Raw genomic sequence first — 14,183 nt, forward strand, 5'->3', positions numbered from 1 at the left:
TTGATTTGTTTGTTGGATGTTCTACTTCCTGTATAACCAGTGATTGACATGCTGGAGCTGCACGATGCCAAGCATATTGCGTCCGCAGTGGGGAAGATGACAGTAGCCATGGAAAGTGTGTCGGACCTATACCTGGTCTCCACTCTCCGCCTACCACCCAAACTAGGAGGGATGCTACTGGGCCTGTATAACAAGGAAGACAATAGGAAGTACCTGGAGGTGGCCCTCATGGGCAAGGTCAACAAGGGTACTGCTCTTACGGATGTTTGAGGCTGGGTTGAAATGTTTTGTCTAATGTCTTTAAGCTAACTCATTTTATGCACTTAAGTCCCTCCAAGCTATCTGCTATTGAATATTTTTCTGGTTACCTTAATGTCTTAGTTTTTCTATCATTCTCTTAATCCATACAGAAATATACTTCATGGATTGTTAAGTATTTGTACTTTCTGCAGTATGAACAATGCTCTGTGTCTGTCAGTTCTGGTGCGCTACATCCGGGAGGATGGGAAACTCCACACTGTGAATCTTCAGAACCCCGGCCTCTCCGATGGACGCACCCAGTCCATCATCCTTCGGGTGGCTGGGCTCCAAAGAAACCACCTCCACCTGGAGCTCTATGTCAACTGCCGATTGGCCGACTCGGCACAGGGCTTGCCATCATTGGTCAAATTACCGGTGGAGGCGGAGGCCGTGGAAGTTCGTAATGGACAAAAGGCGTATGCCAGACTTCAGGTGATGATAGTTAAAAATGATAGTTGAAAGTCTTCTTGAAGGGGTGTTCTGCATCCCTGTTTTTTTTCGTTAAATACACAGTTTTTCCTCTGTGTATTGTAAAGGAAATATATCTTTTTAACCATTATTTATTTTATTTTGTACTACACTAGGGTTCTCGTAGACTTCAACAGTGGCTTTTTAAGAACAAGCTAAATACAAAGTTCCGGAGGCCCACAGAAAAAACTAATGGCGTAATTATGCCCTACTGAACATGAAAAACAAACCTAGCCTACCCACAGCGATACGCATTCCTGACTTTATATCTTTTATGAGGTAAACTGAGCAGGAAGGCTTGGTTTGTTCTAGGTTTGTTTTATACACAGAATTTATTACTGCAATACAGTACACGCCACAATGTAACATGGCACTCAATGGGCTGAATGTGATGTGAAGAGTTATAGACCACTACACCACAGACATAAATAACTGGAAATTGTTCACTAGACACATCAATTGTCCTTTAATAATGGGTGCAAATCACATTTTAACTGATTACATTTAGTGCTCTCTAGAAAAAGTGCTATTCCTATTTTCTACAATAGTTCAGTCCCATTATTAAAGGACATTATTAAAGGACATTTGAGTTGTCAAACTAGTAATTTCCAGTTAAATATGTCCCACCTACACCACCTTATCTGTGAGACCATAGGGTTATAGTTACCACATTCCCTCTGCAAGAAGAGGGGCTGTATTTTTTGGAAGGTGCAGTATAAAGATGTGGCCCGTATGATTGTACTGTCATACTATTACCTGGCTCCAATCATAGGAAAAATTCATATACATTTTATGAGTATTGAGATTAATTGTTGTGAGAAAAACCTAACCAAGTATGAACAATACACTTCATTGTTTGTGTCTGTCAGGGTACAGTGGACACTCTTAAGATGGCTCTTGGTGGCTCATTGGCCAAAGCAGGATTACTGACAGACTGCCCTTTCCAGGGAGATAAATCTTTTCAAAATTCAGGTTAGTCTCTATGGTTTCAGAGTTTTATTTTGATACTAATCATAGTTGTTCAGTTTACAGTTGTAAATGGTTGTTGGTTATATTGACCTTGAGTCTACCTGTTTTGTATTCAATAACTTTGGCACCCTCTAGTGGTGAGTATTAGTTTTGGTCATATTGGTTCCTTCAGACATGGGCCTAATGTTCTGATTTGAATACAAAAATGTGTTATATATGCAAACAGTGTATTATACTTCAATCATGTATTACTCATGCCAGTGCTGTGGATGGTAATTCAGCATCAACGATGTCTCCTGTTCTGTCAACAGTGAGTACAGATGTGAATGCTATTCTTGGTGAGTACCCCATCTCATATACGCCTCAGAACTCTGACCCCTGACTTATCCACAGACTCCTACAGGTAGAACTTCATCCATGGTGTAATATATCCCTTGATCACACATTTTCACTGTGCCATTCAGATTTTTTGATCGTTGGTTGTGTTTGGTTTAGGTGACCACACCAAGGCTCTGATTGGCCAGCTTATTATCTTCAACCAGATATTGGGAGAGCTCCGAGAGGACATCAGAGAACAGGTGCAATACAGAAACAGAGACAGAGAGAGAGATTTAGCCTTAAAGTGAAAATGTGTCCCGGAATTTGGAGAATTTGTGAGAGAAATCAAATGCCTGTAAAATTAAACTATCCCTTTATACTGGAATAATCTGACCTCGACCTGAAAATGTTCTGACAGGTGAAGGAGATGTCCCTAATCAGAAACACAATTCTAGAATGCCAGGCTTGTGGTGAGTGATAAACAGAAACCAATAAGAAAATCTGGATCACCTTCATTGACTCAAGCCTCCCTACGTTTGATGTTTGGGTTTCTGTACCCAAGGTTTCCATGAGCCCCACTCTCGCTGCGAGCCAAACCCATGTTATAAGGGCGTATCCTGCACAGAGACCCGTGAGTATCCAGGGTACCGCTGTGGCTCCTGCCCTGATGGCATGAAGGGGAACGGAACCCACTGTCAGGACATCGATGAGGTACCAGATGTAGTCCCTCCCGTTGCATAGCAATAACAATGGTTCCTCCCGTAACCATAGCGATATAGTGGTGTGATAATATCTTAATTTATCAAGAACGCCCATCTTTATCACTTTTGTCTTTTATGCTCTCATATTTCAACATACAGTACTCTTAGATTGAAAAATTTATGTTTTTTTACTATGCGGAAAATGACAAATGCAGAAATATTCGGATGTATTCTTTGTCAGTGTGCTCTGGCCCAGCCATGTTTCCTGCCAGAGGGGTGTGTGAACACTGCCAAGGGGTTCACCTGTGAGCCCTGCCCCCCCGGGTACTCAGGACCCTTCCTTAGTGGTGTGGGAGTGGACTTTGCCAAGAGTCACAAGCAGGTCTGAGCTTTCACACCAATGTCCAATTGCACTGTCCAAAGTACCAACCCAATGATATTACCAAGTACCAATGATATTTCAAGTGACCTACAGCACCTGCTGTTCTCCATGTCTCACCATGTAATGCTGAATATGTCTGGCTTGTGTGTTTCACTCTCCACATCCCTAACTGTCTGAGTCTCTGTTCACCATCTGTAGGAATGCAGAGACATGGATGAGTGCGCAGATCTGTCAAATGCCTGCGTTCCCAACTCTGTCTGCATCAACACTGAGGTCAGGTCCAGTCCACGTGCACTAGTCACTGAGCTCTATGTATCACAGCTCACTCTAGCCCCTTGTGTCTCATACTCTTTCATTACCCCCCCCCCCCACACACACACACACACACACACACATCCCTCCCCCAGGGCTCCTTCAGGTGTGGCGAGTGTAAGGAGGGCTTCGTGGGCAACCAATCAACAGGCTGCTTCCTGCGACGCTCCTGCTCCGCGTTAAGCTTCGACCCCTGCGACGTCAACGCCCACTGTGTCATGGAGCGCCACAGCGAAGTCTCCTGCCAGGTAGCAAACCCAGGGTCGTCCTCATCAGTACTGAAACACAAACACTGTGTGTGTCATATATGTTTGTATTCAACCTGAATCCGTCCACTCATTCCGTCTCTGGTTCTGGTCCCAGTGTAACGTGGGATGGGCCGGCAATGGGAACACGTGTGGCCCAGACACCGACATCGACGGCTTCCCCGACGAGTCTCTGCCCTGCATAGACAACGACATCCACTGCAGAGCCGTATGCATGCGTTAGCGCGCGACATACCTTGACGCAAATGTATTAGCCCTGATGCATTATGTACTATGACTCACCTAACCAGACAGACGTTCTTCTCCGTGCGGGCAGGACAACTGTGTCAACACTCCCAACTCTGGCCAGGAGGATGCCGATGGGGACGGCATCGGTGACCAGTGTGACGAAGACGCGGACGGGGACGGCATCAAAAATGTGGAGGTGAGCGCTGTTAGATCTGTTAGTATAGCAGTTCTTTGTCTGTAGGGCAGTTTTCTCTCGCCTGTGAACTAGCCTGCTCAGACTTTCCCATTCAGTACAGGGAAAATAAGTCAGAAGAGATATTCAGGGGTAGAGTGACCTGAATCTTATATCTACTGTGAGATCAAGGATTCCTCTAAGGAAGATTTTAGTTTTCTTGTGCTTCAACAGGACAACTGTCGCCTGGTCCCTAACAAGGACCAGCAGAACTCAGACACAGACTCATACGGTGACGCATGTGACAACTGTCCCAATGTCCCCAATGGCAGCCAGAAAGACACGGATGGCAACGGAGCCGGCGACACTTGTGACAATGACATTGACGGGGACGGTAAGGACACACTGATCGAGTGAGTTCCAGATGAGAAGATGAGATGGAGGATGACTGTGGCGCTCAGGCGATTCTGTCAAGCTTTTTCTCTTTGTAAAGAGTGTTCCCCTGGTCATGTAGGCATCCCTAACGTTCTGGACAACTGTCCCATGCTGCCTAACCCCATGCAGACGGACCATGATGGGGATGGAGTTGGGGATGTTTGCGACAGCTGTCCAGATGTCAACGACCCCATGCAGGTCAGAAACCACGAGACAGAAAGTTGTTGGATGCGATTGGTCAGATGTTTGATCGTGATGGTGAACGTTGATGTCAGATGAGGAGTTTGGTCACTGTATTTGTTCAAAATTATTTTCTTTTTTTGAAAATCGTTTAAAAAAATATATATATACAGTCAGACGTGGATAACGATTTGGTGGGAGATGTGTGCGACACCAACCAGGACATGTGAGTGTCTCTCTAACACACACACACAGTTGATGCTCAGATAGTCCATGCGCAAACATGGAACCTTCAATTTACCTAAACAAATCCTAGTTAATGTCATTGCTAATCTACTAATCTTCTCAATCTTCCATCTCTAGGGATGGAGATGGACACCAGGACACCAGGGACAACTGCCCAGACATGCCCAACAGCTCCCAGTTGGATTCTGACAACGACGGAATTGGTGACGAATGTGACGATGATGACGACAATGATGGCATTCCTGATGTTCACCCTCCCGGGCCTGACAACTGTCGCCTCATCCCAAACCCCAGCCAGACAGACACTGACGGTATGTGGACAGAAGCTGCAGACAATTTCTAGGTATTTTAAGGCATTATATACTGTATCAGAGAAAACGTACGTGTGGAATTACATTGCGATTGTATGTGCCCGCACGTTGCTGGAAGATCGATGTATAGGCTGTACGTTTCTTTAACCAGCATGTACGTTTGGACTGGATGTCTGTTTTCTTCTTTGTTTCCCCTCGCCTATAGATCATAACTCAGAACCCCTATGCTTATACTGTGTCATCAGGAAACGGGGTTGGGGACATGTGCGAGACGGACTTTGATAACGATTCGGTGAATGACTTCATTGACGTGTGTCCGGAGAGTGCTGAGGTGACGCTGACTGACTTCAGAGCTTTTCAGACGGTCATCCTTGACCCAGAGGGTGACACCCAAATAGACCCCAACTGGATAGTGCTCAATAAGGTGATCAATAGCAACAACTCACTGGACTTGAACTCTTAAACTTTGACCATTTATTTGTGGATTCTAGTATTTCAGCATACTATTCTCATTACAGAGGATTATTATGATAACTATATTTGGTCATTGAATACATCAACAGAACACACACAACATTGGAGCATTTTTTGCAGTCTCCATACAATATGCTTACAAATTGAATTGATCCATTGCTCTGTGTTGGACATTGCCTGCAGGGCATGGAGATTGTTCAGACTATGAACAGTGACCCTGGTTTGGCTATAGGTACGTTTATGACATTAAATTGGTCCACCAATCTTTCTTGCTTGCGGTGTGACATTTATCAAAACTATCTTTCTTTCTCTCGCTCTCTTATTCTCATTGTCTCTTCTTCCATCTCTGGGCCTCACCCAGGCTACACAGCCTTCAATGGCGTAGACTTTGAAGGGACATTCCACATCAATACGGCTACTGATGATGACTACGTGGGCTTCATCTTTGGCTACCAAGACTCGTCCTCCTTCTACGTGGTGATGTGGAAGCAGACAGAGCAGACCTACTGGCAGTCACTACCCTTCAGGGCCATGGCCCAGCCTGGCCTGCAGCTAAAGGCCAGTTTCATTTTCAGTTATTCAGCTTCTTCATTTGTATCACACTGCAGTAAACCACAGCCAACATTCACAAGTAACATACATTTACATTTAGTCATTTAGCAGACGCTCCTATCCAGAGTGACTTCCAGTAAGTACAGGGACATTCCCCCGAGGCAAGTAGGTTGAAGTGCCATGCCCAAGGACACAACGTCATTTAGCAAAGCCGGGAATCGAACTGGCAACCTACTGATTACTAGCCTGATTCCCTAACCACTCAGCCATCTGACCTCCTCAAGTAACATCTCACTTGTATTCCCTTTACAAATCAGGCAGTGAAGTCTAGCACAGGCCCAGGTGAGTACCTGCGGAACGCCCTGTGGCACACAGGTGACACCCCAGGCGAGGTCACCCTGCTGTGGAAGGACCCTCGTAACGTGGGCTGGAGGGACAAGACTTCCTACCGCTGGCATCTCAACCATCGCCCACAGGTGGGCTACATCAGGTGAGACATGTGCTGGAACCAGACCCCCTCACTAGACATGAAGAGTCAATAAGAATCATTTATTGAGACTGGTCCCATCCTGCAACTTAGAGACACCAGCTGCCTGACTACATCGACATAAACAACGCTCACCCTAACAACACTAACCCCTCAAAATTATAGCTATACTTGCTTCTGGCAAACAATATTACAATCGAAGGGAAATGAGTGTGTGTTTTCAGTTTGAAATGGGAGTTGTCACTTACCCATCCCTGTGTCCTGTCGACCCGTTCCTCTACACATCTCCCAGAGTGAGGTTGTATGAAGGGATGACTCTGGTGGCAGACTCCGGGGTGGTGATTGACACCTCCATGAAGGGTGGAAGACTGGGCGCGTTCTGTTTCTCTCAGGAACAGGTCATCTGGTCCAACCTGGGGTATCGCTGCAATGGTAAGGTTTTTTGGGTTTTACCCTCGTTTTCAAATTGAAGTGAAATAAGTTCAAATAAGGATTTTGTTTTCCTGCTAACTGATTGTATGCCTGCTACAACCTGCACCCTCCCTCTACCCAGATACTGTGCCTGATGATTATCAGTTATACCGCAAGCAGATCAACATCAAGGTGTGACGTTAGCACAGCATTCGACCTGAAAGACTACACAACATCACTGGTGCCTTTGCTGGATCTTTGTGTATGTGCGTGTGTGTGTGTTTGTGTAGATGTTAGAGAGAGGTTGGCGAGAGCAGTTGAATTACCTAAAATATGCTTGATAGATTTTTGGAGGTGTAAATGGAGGAACATAACACATCCACATTTTGGACATTTGTAACTGAAAAAGTGTCAAATCACACACCTTGTATACATGGATGAATGAATGCAAATGGATTGTGTGTGCGTGCCTGTGTTTGCGTGTATGCAAACATCCTTCTGACACTGTTAAGGCTGTAACACAGATGTTACCCTTGAACATAAACTCAGTGATGACCAACCCATGAAATGCTTGTCTGTAAGACACCTTTTTATAGTAATAAAAACTACTCAAACCAATTTCTCTTTCCTTAATATTTGAACTCAGATGTAAAACAATGTCTTCTGATCGGCAACACTGGAATAGTTGATTTTTTTGCCTTCAAATTAACAACATCAACTGAACATCAACAACAACTAAACATACAGGACTGCTTCCTTATTTTAAGTTCTTCCAACCTTTTAGTACAGCATGTCTTGTTGCCCCTTGTTTGCAGTTGGCAGTGTCTGAAGGAAGTCAACTACTTTGAGGACCCTCTAGATGGCACCAAGTGAACATCAACATGGCTTTTGAGAAGAAAGGGGGTGAAAGTTGAGGACGGAGTCCACGCTGAACTCTCATTTCCTAAAACTCACCATCGCACATTCCAAACCACGTGACATCATCATAGCTGAGTACATTACCTGCCTTAATCGGACCATATATTGTGTGTAGGTCTTCTCAGTCAAAGACTCAAGGCAATTAATAGCTTGTGGTTTAATGAGGAGGCCTATAGTTAAGCATTACCTATAGTTAATGTCCAGAGACTATTGTTTTTGGAAGGGCACATTTCATACGTCAATTGTTTTCCAACTTTCTATAACGACCACCTTCTACGGATTCCTACGGACAGTATGGGTGATCAACTCAATGTGGAAACTACCATTGGCACAACAGTAGAACTGTTGATGTATTAGGTGCAATATATCACAACTGGCCTTTCATGCATCTTTAAAAGTTATCTGCAGAATGTGACCCCTCTTTATTCTGAGGTTGTTTACTAAGTGTAAACTGTACTCAACTAGATGTAAGTGTTTTACTCTAAAAGGTTTTCGCTAAATGGTATCTCTTCACAACTTTCATTCACATCCATGCGAATTACTTTCATTGTGTTCCCCTGACTAAACATTAGATCCTATTATGACCCTAGATAACTGGCACATTATTGAGGGTCCCTATGTTTAATTTTTGGACTGTAAATGTATTCTATTTATGATATTGAATGGCACTTGAACTCTGATTTGAGATTAATGGCCTTTTTTCATGGATGTACTGTTTCAACTATATAATTAGGTTAAATTGACATATTCCATGTTGTGAGTATAAGGGGTTTGATATACAACACAATGAGTCTGAGTTGATTGTAGGTTAGATTGTTATGATTAAATTAGATGGACATCTAAATGAATGGCCAGATTATGGGACTACCCGATACAAATTTAATCACATTATTTCTACTCTTATATAAAACGACTTTCCCCAACGGATGGTCTCTTCTCTCCATTGTGCAGACACATTATTGTATAGATCAAATAATACTACCAGCGTTTTCAGAACGGCTCAGCTTTCATCGAGTTTTCCAGACAAGCGTATAGGCACTTCCCCTGACTCACCCCCCTCCCCGACATGACAGCTGCTGAGCACTCGTTCAATACTCTCAGCCACGCGGTGTCCACGCGTCGCTTCCAGGCGCTGATTGGTTAAAGTTAACACAAACAACGTTTTTCGGCCAATCAGAGTGATGTGCACGCGCTGAGCCATGCTGTGCATTCTACTTCCACATGCTCAGCTGAAACGATCAACAACCCTAGTGAATCACTGGCTGGGCCTCCTCATATAAAAGCTGCGCCTTCCCTTTATGTCAATAGATCGTACAGTTAACATGAGAGTAGGAATACAGTAGGACACTATCTGACGAAAGCAAGCTCTTGCATTGCTTCCTACTTGTGATTCAGTGTAACTCCCTTCCTTTGTCAATCAATACACTAAGGAATTTGAGTCGGGATAGTTAGCTTGATCGACTTATTTGCATTTTTACTTGGATATCTACGGAAAAGCAATCATGGTTGCAATGACAAAGCGAGTGAAGACCTTTGAGGTAGTCTTCAACGACCCTACCAAGACATTTTATTGCAGTGGAGATAAAGTAGCCGGGAAGGTTGTTGTGGAAGTATCCGAGGTGACCAGAGTCTCAGCTATGAAAGTGCTAGGTATTGGATGCGCGAAAGTGGAATATGCCAAAGGAAAGCAACGCTGCCGCGAGGAGAACGAGTATCTCAGATACGAGGAAGTTGTTCATCTGGATGATCAGCCAGCTGGTACGAATGATTTTTATTAACAATGAATACGATTGATTGTACATAAACATGTGCATATTTGTTGAGTTAAGACCAAGAAAACAGCTAGCTAGAGCCAGCTCATATCTATACATTGGAAGTATAAGACTGATACTAGTTTGTTAACCGTATGCTTTGCATCCTGTAATTCTGCAAACGCCTTCTGCTCACCGTCTCTTGACGGTGAGTGTTAAACTGAAGCTGGATTTACTAGGGCTTGAGCAAGCAGATTGTCTGTTAATTTGTCAGCCTTCTTTGGCTTCCAATCAGAAGTGTCAAGCATTAACTGGAAAATTACCTAGTTCAGCTATCAACAGTTTATGGTTGGCTGTGGGTAACATGAGCACGCATGACAGATGTGCTTAGCAACCGTCCCACACTTGAACTGACGGTATGCTAGTCTGGCAAAGTTGAGAGAATAACATAAATCTCCCCCCCCCTGTCTACAGATACTGATGGATCAGTCATTCTGAGACCTGGCAACAAGTACGAATACATGTTTGGATTTGAGCTTCCCCAGCAAGGGTGAGTTTCACTAGCAATAAAGACCCTGCTGTGTGGTGTCCTTAACTGAAAGTCATCTGATTAGCTTCTGTGACCCAATTTCTAACTTCTTTACCTCCATGGCTGTCCACAGGCAGATTGTGTCTTCCTACAAGGGCAAGTTTGGCTATGTCCAGTACTACGTCAAGGCCCTCATGGAGAGACCTGCTCAGCAACCCCTGGAGTGCAAGAAACACTTTGAGGTGGAGGAGCCCCTGGATGTGAACACCCCAGATCTGCTGGTGAGCACCACATTCCCGCCTCTCTCATCCCGAATCCATCACTTCCATCAACACGAAATCGACCACAACACTAGATAGATCGGCAATGCTTTTTAATCGAGCACATTTGAGCTCCCATCTGTACTGCCTTTGGAATGGAAACACATATGGCCATTATGAGATTATGCTCCTGTAACATGCGTGGGCACAGACTCAGGACTGGCACCTGAGTCACATCCTGCTCAGCTGCTGTCCTCCTAGTAAAGCCTCTCAAGGCCAAAGCAGACTTAATGGATAGAAATTCAGGTCAGAGGCCTGCTATGGTAGTACAGAATAATATGATGCCAAACATGAATAGAATTCCAGTGAAAGTAACCCTGGGTGTCACCCTTTCTCTCATCTTCAGTCTCCCACAGGTGGGATGAAGGAGAAGAAGGTCACCTGCATGTTCATCCCAGATGGCCAGGTGTCCCTTAACGCCAAGATCGACAGACGAGGCTTCTGCGAGGGCGAGGACATCTGCATCAACGCCAAGTTTGAGAACACCTGCTCCAGAATAGTGGTGCCCAAGGCGGCAATCATCTCCAAGCACACCTACCAGGCTGGTGGGCGCACCAAGGTCTTCCGCCAGAAGCTGTCTTCGGTGCGTGGGAACCACATCATCTCAGGGATGTGTGACGCCTGGCAGGGGAAGAGCATCAGAGTGCCCAAGATCAAACCATCCATGCTGGGCTGCAATATCATCCGTGTGGAGTACGCCCTCATGGTGAGCATCTTGGTGACTTTAACTTGATGGTACAGCAAAGGCTTCCAGGATGCCTAAAGGCTTTTATTTAAATGAGGGGGGAAAAAAGGTTTTCTATGGTAAATGGATGGAACATATTTAAAGTAGAAGTGACAGCCTTGTGGCGTGCTCCCCGCCAAATCTTCCCGGAAGTACATTGCGTAAGAGGCTTAGCCAAAATGGACATAGCTCAGGAAGTGACCACTTAGCATGTTCTAATGGGAGAGCACAAAGACCTGGAAGTGACCTCAAATCATTCTAAAGGTTGTCCCTGCTTGTGTCCTTCGCTCCAGATCTACATTCACATCCCGGGCAGCGAGAAGCTGATCCTGGAGCTGCCCCTGGTCATCGGCACCGCAGGCCTGGGCAGCCGCACCAACAGTGTGAGCAGCCAGGACGGCTCCGTCAGCAACGCCTCCCTGAGCTGGGTGTCCCTGCAGATGCCCTCGGCCCCGCCGAGCTACTGTGACATCACCCGCGACTGCCGCCTGGACCAGCCCCTCACGCCCCTGCTGGATGACTTCGACGGGGACGACAGCCCCATCTTCATGCACTCGCCCACCTTCCAGTTCCCATCGCCCCCAGCCTACACTGAGGTGAGACTCCCTTTCCGATTGGTTTGTCATCAGTGCCCTGAGCGTCGCTTATTGAACTGTGTTTATTTCCTCCCCAAATGTGTTATCTGACCTAGTCCTTTTTTTTTCTCCTGTGTTTGTCATAGGTCGATGAAGAGTACAATGGCAACGCACGCATGCTGCAAGTCTGCTGAACTCTCAGCGCTTCAGAACTCTGGTCCACTATATCGAGACGTCGAAGGCACTTGGCTCACTGGAAAAGGAGCGGAAGGTCCACAGTACTGTCTGCGAGAGGTTTCGGATGAACTTTGGAAAGTCTCGGGGCCATGGGTCCCAGAGCCCTGGTGTGCAGAGAGTCGAGGAAGTGACAGTTGAGTGGCAAGGGGCTTTTGGTGCCGACCCGCACCGGCAGCCATCTTTTGTTTTATCGCGCTACACCACCCACATTGATCTTTTTTCGTTTCCTTCCTTGAAATTGGTGCTGTTCCCACCTCCGAGGGAAAGCCGCAAACCTTGCGGTGTGCTTCGTTATGAATAAGCTGCTCCTTCCAGTAATCCAAAGTTTGTGGGGTGAGAGATCATTGTTGAGAAATGAAGATGGTCTGATTGTTATTTCTAAATCATGTTATCACTCCATGAGTTTTCCAGAGGGGCCAGTCCTCAACAGATTGGGAATGATGTCACTACTTTTTGGGGTGGTCCATCATGGTGTAATCATTCCATATGAATCCTATATTTCAAAAGATAGGATTGATTTCAGGAACAATGGCTTTTGCTGGGAATAGTTAATGTCCAAAAATTATACCCTGCAGCTTGTTAGGGGCAACATTTTTGTGAGAGAAATGTCAAGCTAATATTTGTTGTGCTAGAAAACTACTGCATGTTGAATATGTTCCATAAGTATCAAGGTTATGCAGAGTCTGTATATGCTTATGTACCAGTGTTTTTGAAACTGTGTGTATTCCTGTATGGTATTGCACTTACTTATGGATGCATATTGCTCTATAACTGCCTACAGGAAAGTTCCTGGATTTAATTTAGTTTCTCTTTGTTGCTTTGAATATGGTTCCTGGTAAGGGGGTATGTTTGTCTGTACAATCCTTGTACAAGCACCCAATATTGTGATGAAAGTTAAACAAGGACTTAAATGGTTTCTAATTGGGCTAGGTCACTTGGCCAAAATATATGGACCCTTCAAAGTGCCAAACAGGAGTGTTTTTGGGCTTGGAACTCCTAGCTTGCCTGAAGAATGCACCTTTTTTGTGAGCAATTTGTGTTTCCCTACACAGCATTTCACTGTGGGACGTCTACAGTCGTTCTGAAATTTCTCGTTCGTCCTCTCTTTTGTTTAAGACTGATCTGTAAGACTGCAAATATGCAATGTATTCTTTATTATTTTCTACATATCTGAGATGGAAAGTATTTTTTGTATAAGACCCAATGGGTTCGTTTTCTATAAGGCAAAATAAAACGTTAAAATAAACCTATAGTTTCCTTCTCTTCTCTTATCACTTTCTGCAAGCTTCACAACCTCTCCATCGAAAATGGGATCTTGTCCAAAATACGTGCTTCTGCCCTTATCTGGCCAGCGTGGATGTCAGCTGAGGGCTTTCAAATGTCTTCTCATGGGGGCTTCTGCTCTCAAATCCTCTGCTGCTGCTCTTCAGTGTGTCTGTGAGGAAAGATATGCTCTCTCCACCCAAACAGCATGTTTACTTCAGATCAGAGCGGAATGTATTTGCCCACTTTGGCTTCCATCTACTTTTATCCTTTAAGATGTACTAAATGGATATCGCTTTTTTCAAGTTACAACTTATCAACTTTATCACATTTTTGCATGTTCTGTCTCACACCATTTCTGTCTGACACCGTGCACGTCATGTACTTCCTTATCCCATGTATGTGTTTAGTCCTATGGAGCACAGTTTACATACTGTTCCAGACTGCAGCCATACATGGATCAGTGTGCCATAGCAGCGTCCCGCTCCTGACTCACAGTCCTGCCTGTCTGTCATGTCACCTCTACTATCTCTCCTCAGGGCGCTGGTGAACCCAGACATGAATTCAAGAAATCTCATTTTCATTTCTAACAAACAAAATTACCCTTTTGATATAATGTACATACCTATTGTCAATATTGTCTTATGATCTCAG

At 44.8% G+C, this 14,183-nt stretch overlaps 2 protein-coding genes across 3 annotated transcripts; both read left to right on the forward strand.

The window, feature by feature from the left end:
* LOC136961788 (thrombospondin-3b-like) lies at positions 1-7,821 on the forward strand. 2 transcript variants are annotated; one of them, XM_067255221.1, is made up of 22 exons: positions 1-247; positions 479-732; positions 1,638-1,740; positions 2,049-2,075; positions 2,233-2,315; positions 2,474-2,525; positions 2,618-2,766; positions 2,998-3,138; positions 3,337-3,411; positions 3,546-3,698; positions 3,814-3,924; positions 4,033-4,140; positions 4,351-4,510; positions 4,631-4,749; positions 4,905-4,957; positions 5,095-5,288; positions 5,534-5,712; positions 5,946-5,994; positions 6,124-6,324; positions 6,636-6,804; positions 7,094-7,233; positions 7,355-7,821. In XM_067255221.1, the coding sequence occupies exons 1-22, from the start codon at positions 49-51 to the stop codon at positions 7,408-7,410; spliced, it is 2,775 nt and encodes a 924-aa protein (XP_067111322.1). In that variant the 5' UTR covers positions 1-48; the 3' UTR covers positions 7,411-7,821. The 2 variants fall into 2 exon arrangements, with proteins under 2 accessions (XP_067111322.1, XP_067111323.1); XM_067255222.1 differs by lacking the exon at positions 3,814-3,924.
* A 1,629-nt stretch (positions 7,822-9,450) lies between these two features.
* On the forward strand, positions 9,451-13,512 carry txnipa (thioredoxin interacting protein a). The gene is made up of 6 exons (XM_067255882.1): positions 9,451-9,888; positions 10,356-10,431; positions 10,544-10,691; positions 11,077-11,436; positions 11,748-12,050; positions 12,176-13,512. The coding sequence occupies exons 1-6, from the start codon at positions 9,633-9,635 to the stop codon at positions 12,221-12,223; spliced, it is 1,191 nt and encodes a 396-aa protein (XP_067111983.1). The 5' UTR covers positions 9,451-9,632; the 3' UTR covers positions 12,224-13,512.
* Positions 13,513-14,183: the final 671 nt, after the last annotated feature.

This window comes from Osmerus mordax, chromosome 18 (genome assembly GCF_038355195.1).
Source record: "Osmerus mordax isolate fOsmMor3 chromosome 18, fOsmMor3.pri, whole genome shotgun sequence".
NCBI lineage: Eukaryota > Metazoa > Chordata > Actinopteri > Osmeriformes > Osmeridae > Osmerus > Osmerus mordax.

What these genes read in the sequence shown, in the direction of transcription:
- LOC136961788 (XM_067255221.1), top strand. Translation starts at nt 49, where the DNA reads ATGCTGGAGCTGCACGATGCCAAGCATATTGCGTCCGCAGTGGGGAAG. An exon ending in ATGTCAACGACCCCATGCAG is followed by an intron (nt 4,750 to 4,904) that starts GTCAGAAACCAC and finishes ATATATATACAG; the next exon opens with TCAGACGTGGATAACGATTT. An exon ending in TGACCCTGGTTTGGCTATAG is followed by an intron (nt 5,995 to 6,123) that starts GTACGTTTATGA and finishes GGCCTCACCCAG; the next exon opens with GCTACACAGCCTTCAATGGC.
- txnipa (XM_067255882.1), top strand. Translation starts at nt 9,633, where the DNA reads ATGGTTGCAATGACAAAGCGAGTGAAGACCTTTGAGGTAGTCTTCAAC. An exon ending in GTGTGGAGTACGCCCTCATG is followed by an intron (nt 11,437 to 11,747) that starts GTGAGCATCTTG and finishes CCTTCGCTCCAG; the next exon opens with ATCTACATTCACATCCCGGG. An exon ending in CGCCCCCAGCCTACACTGAG is followed by an intron (nt 12,051 to 12,175) that starts GTGAGACTCCCT and finishes TGTTTGTCATAG; the next exon opens with GTCGATGAAGAGTACAATGG.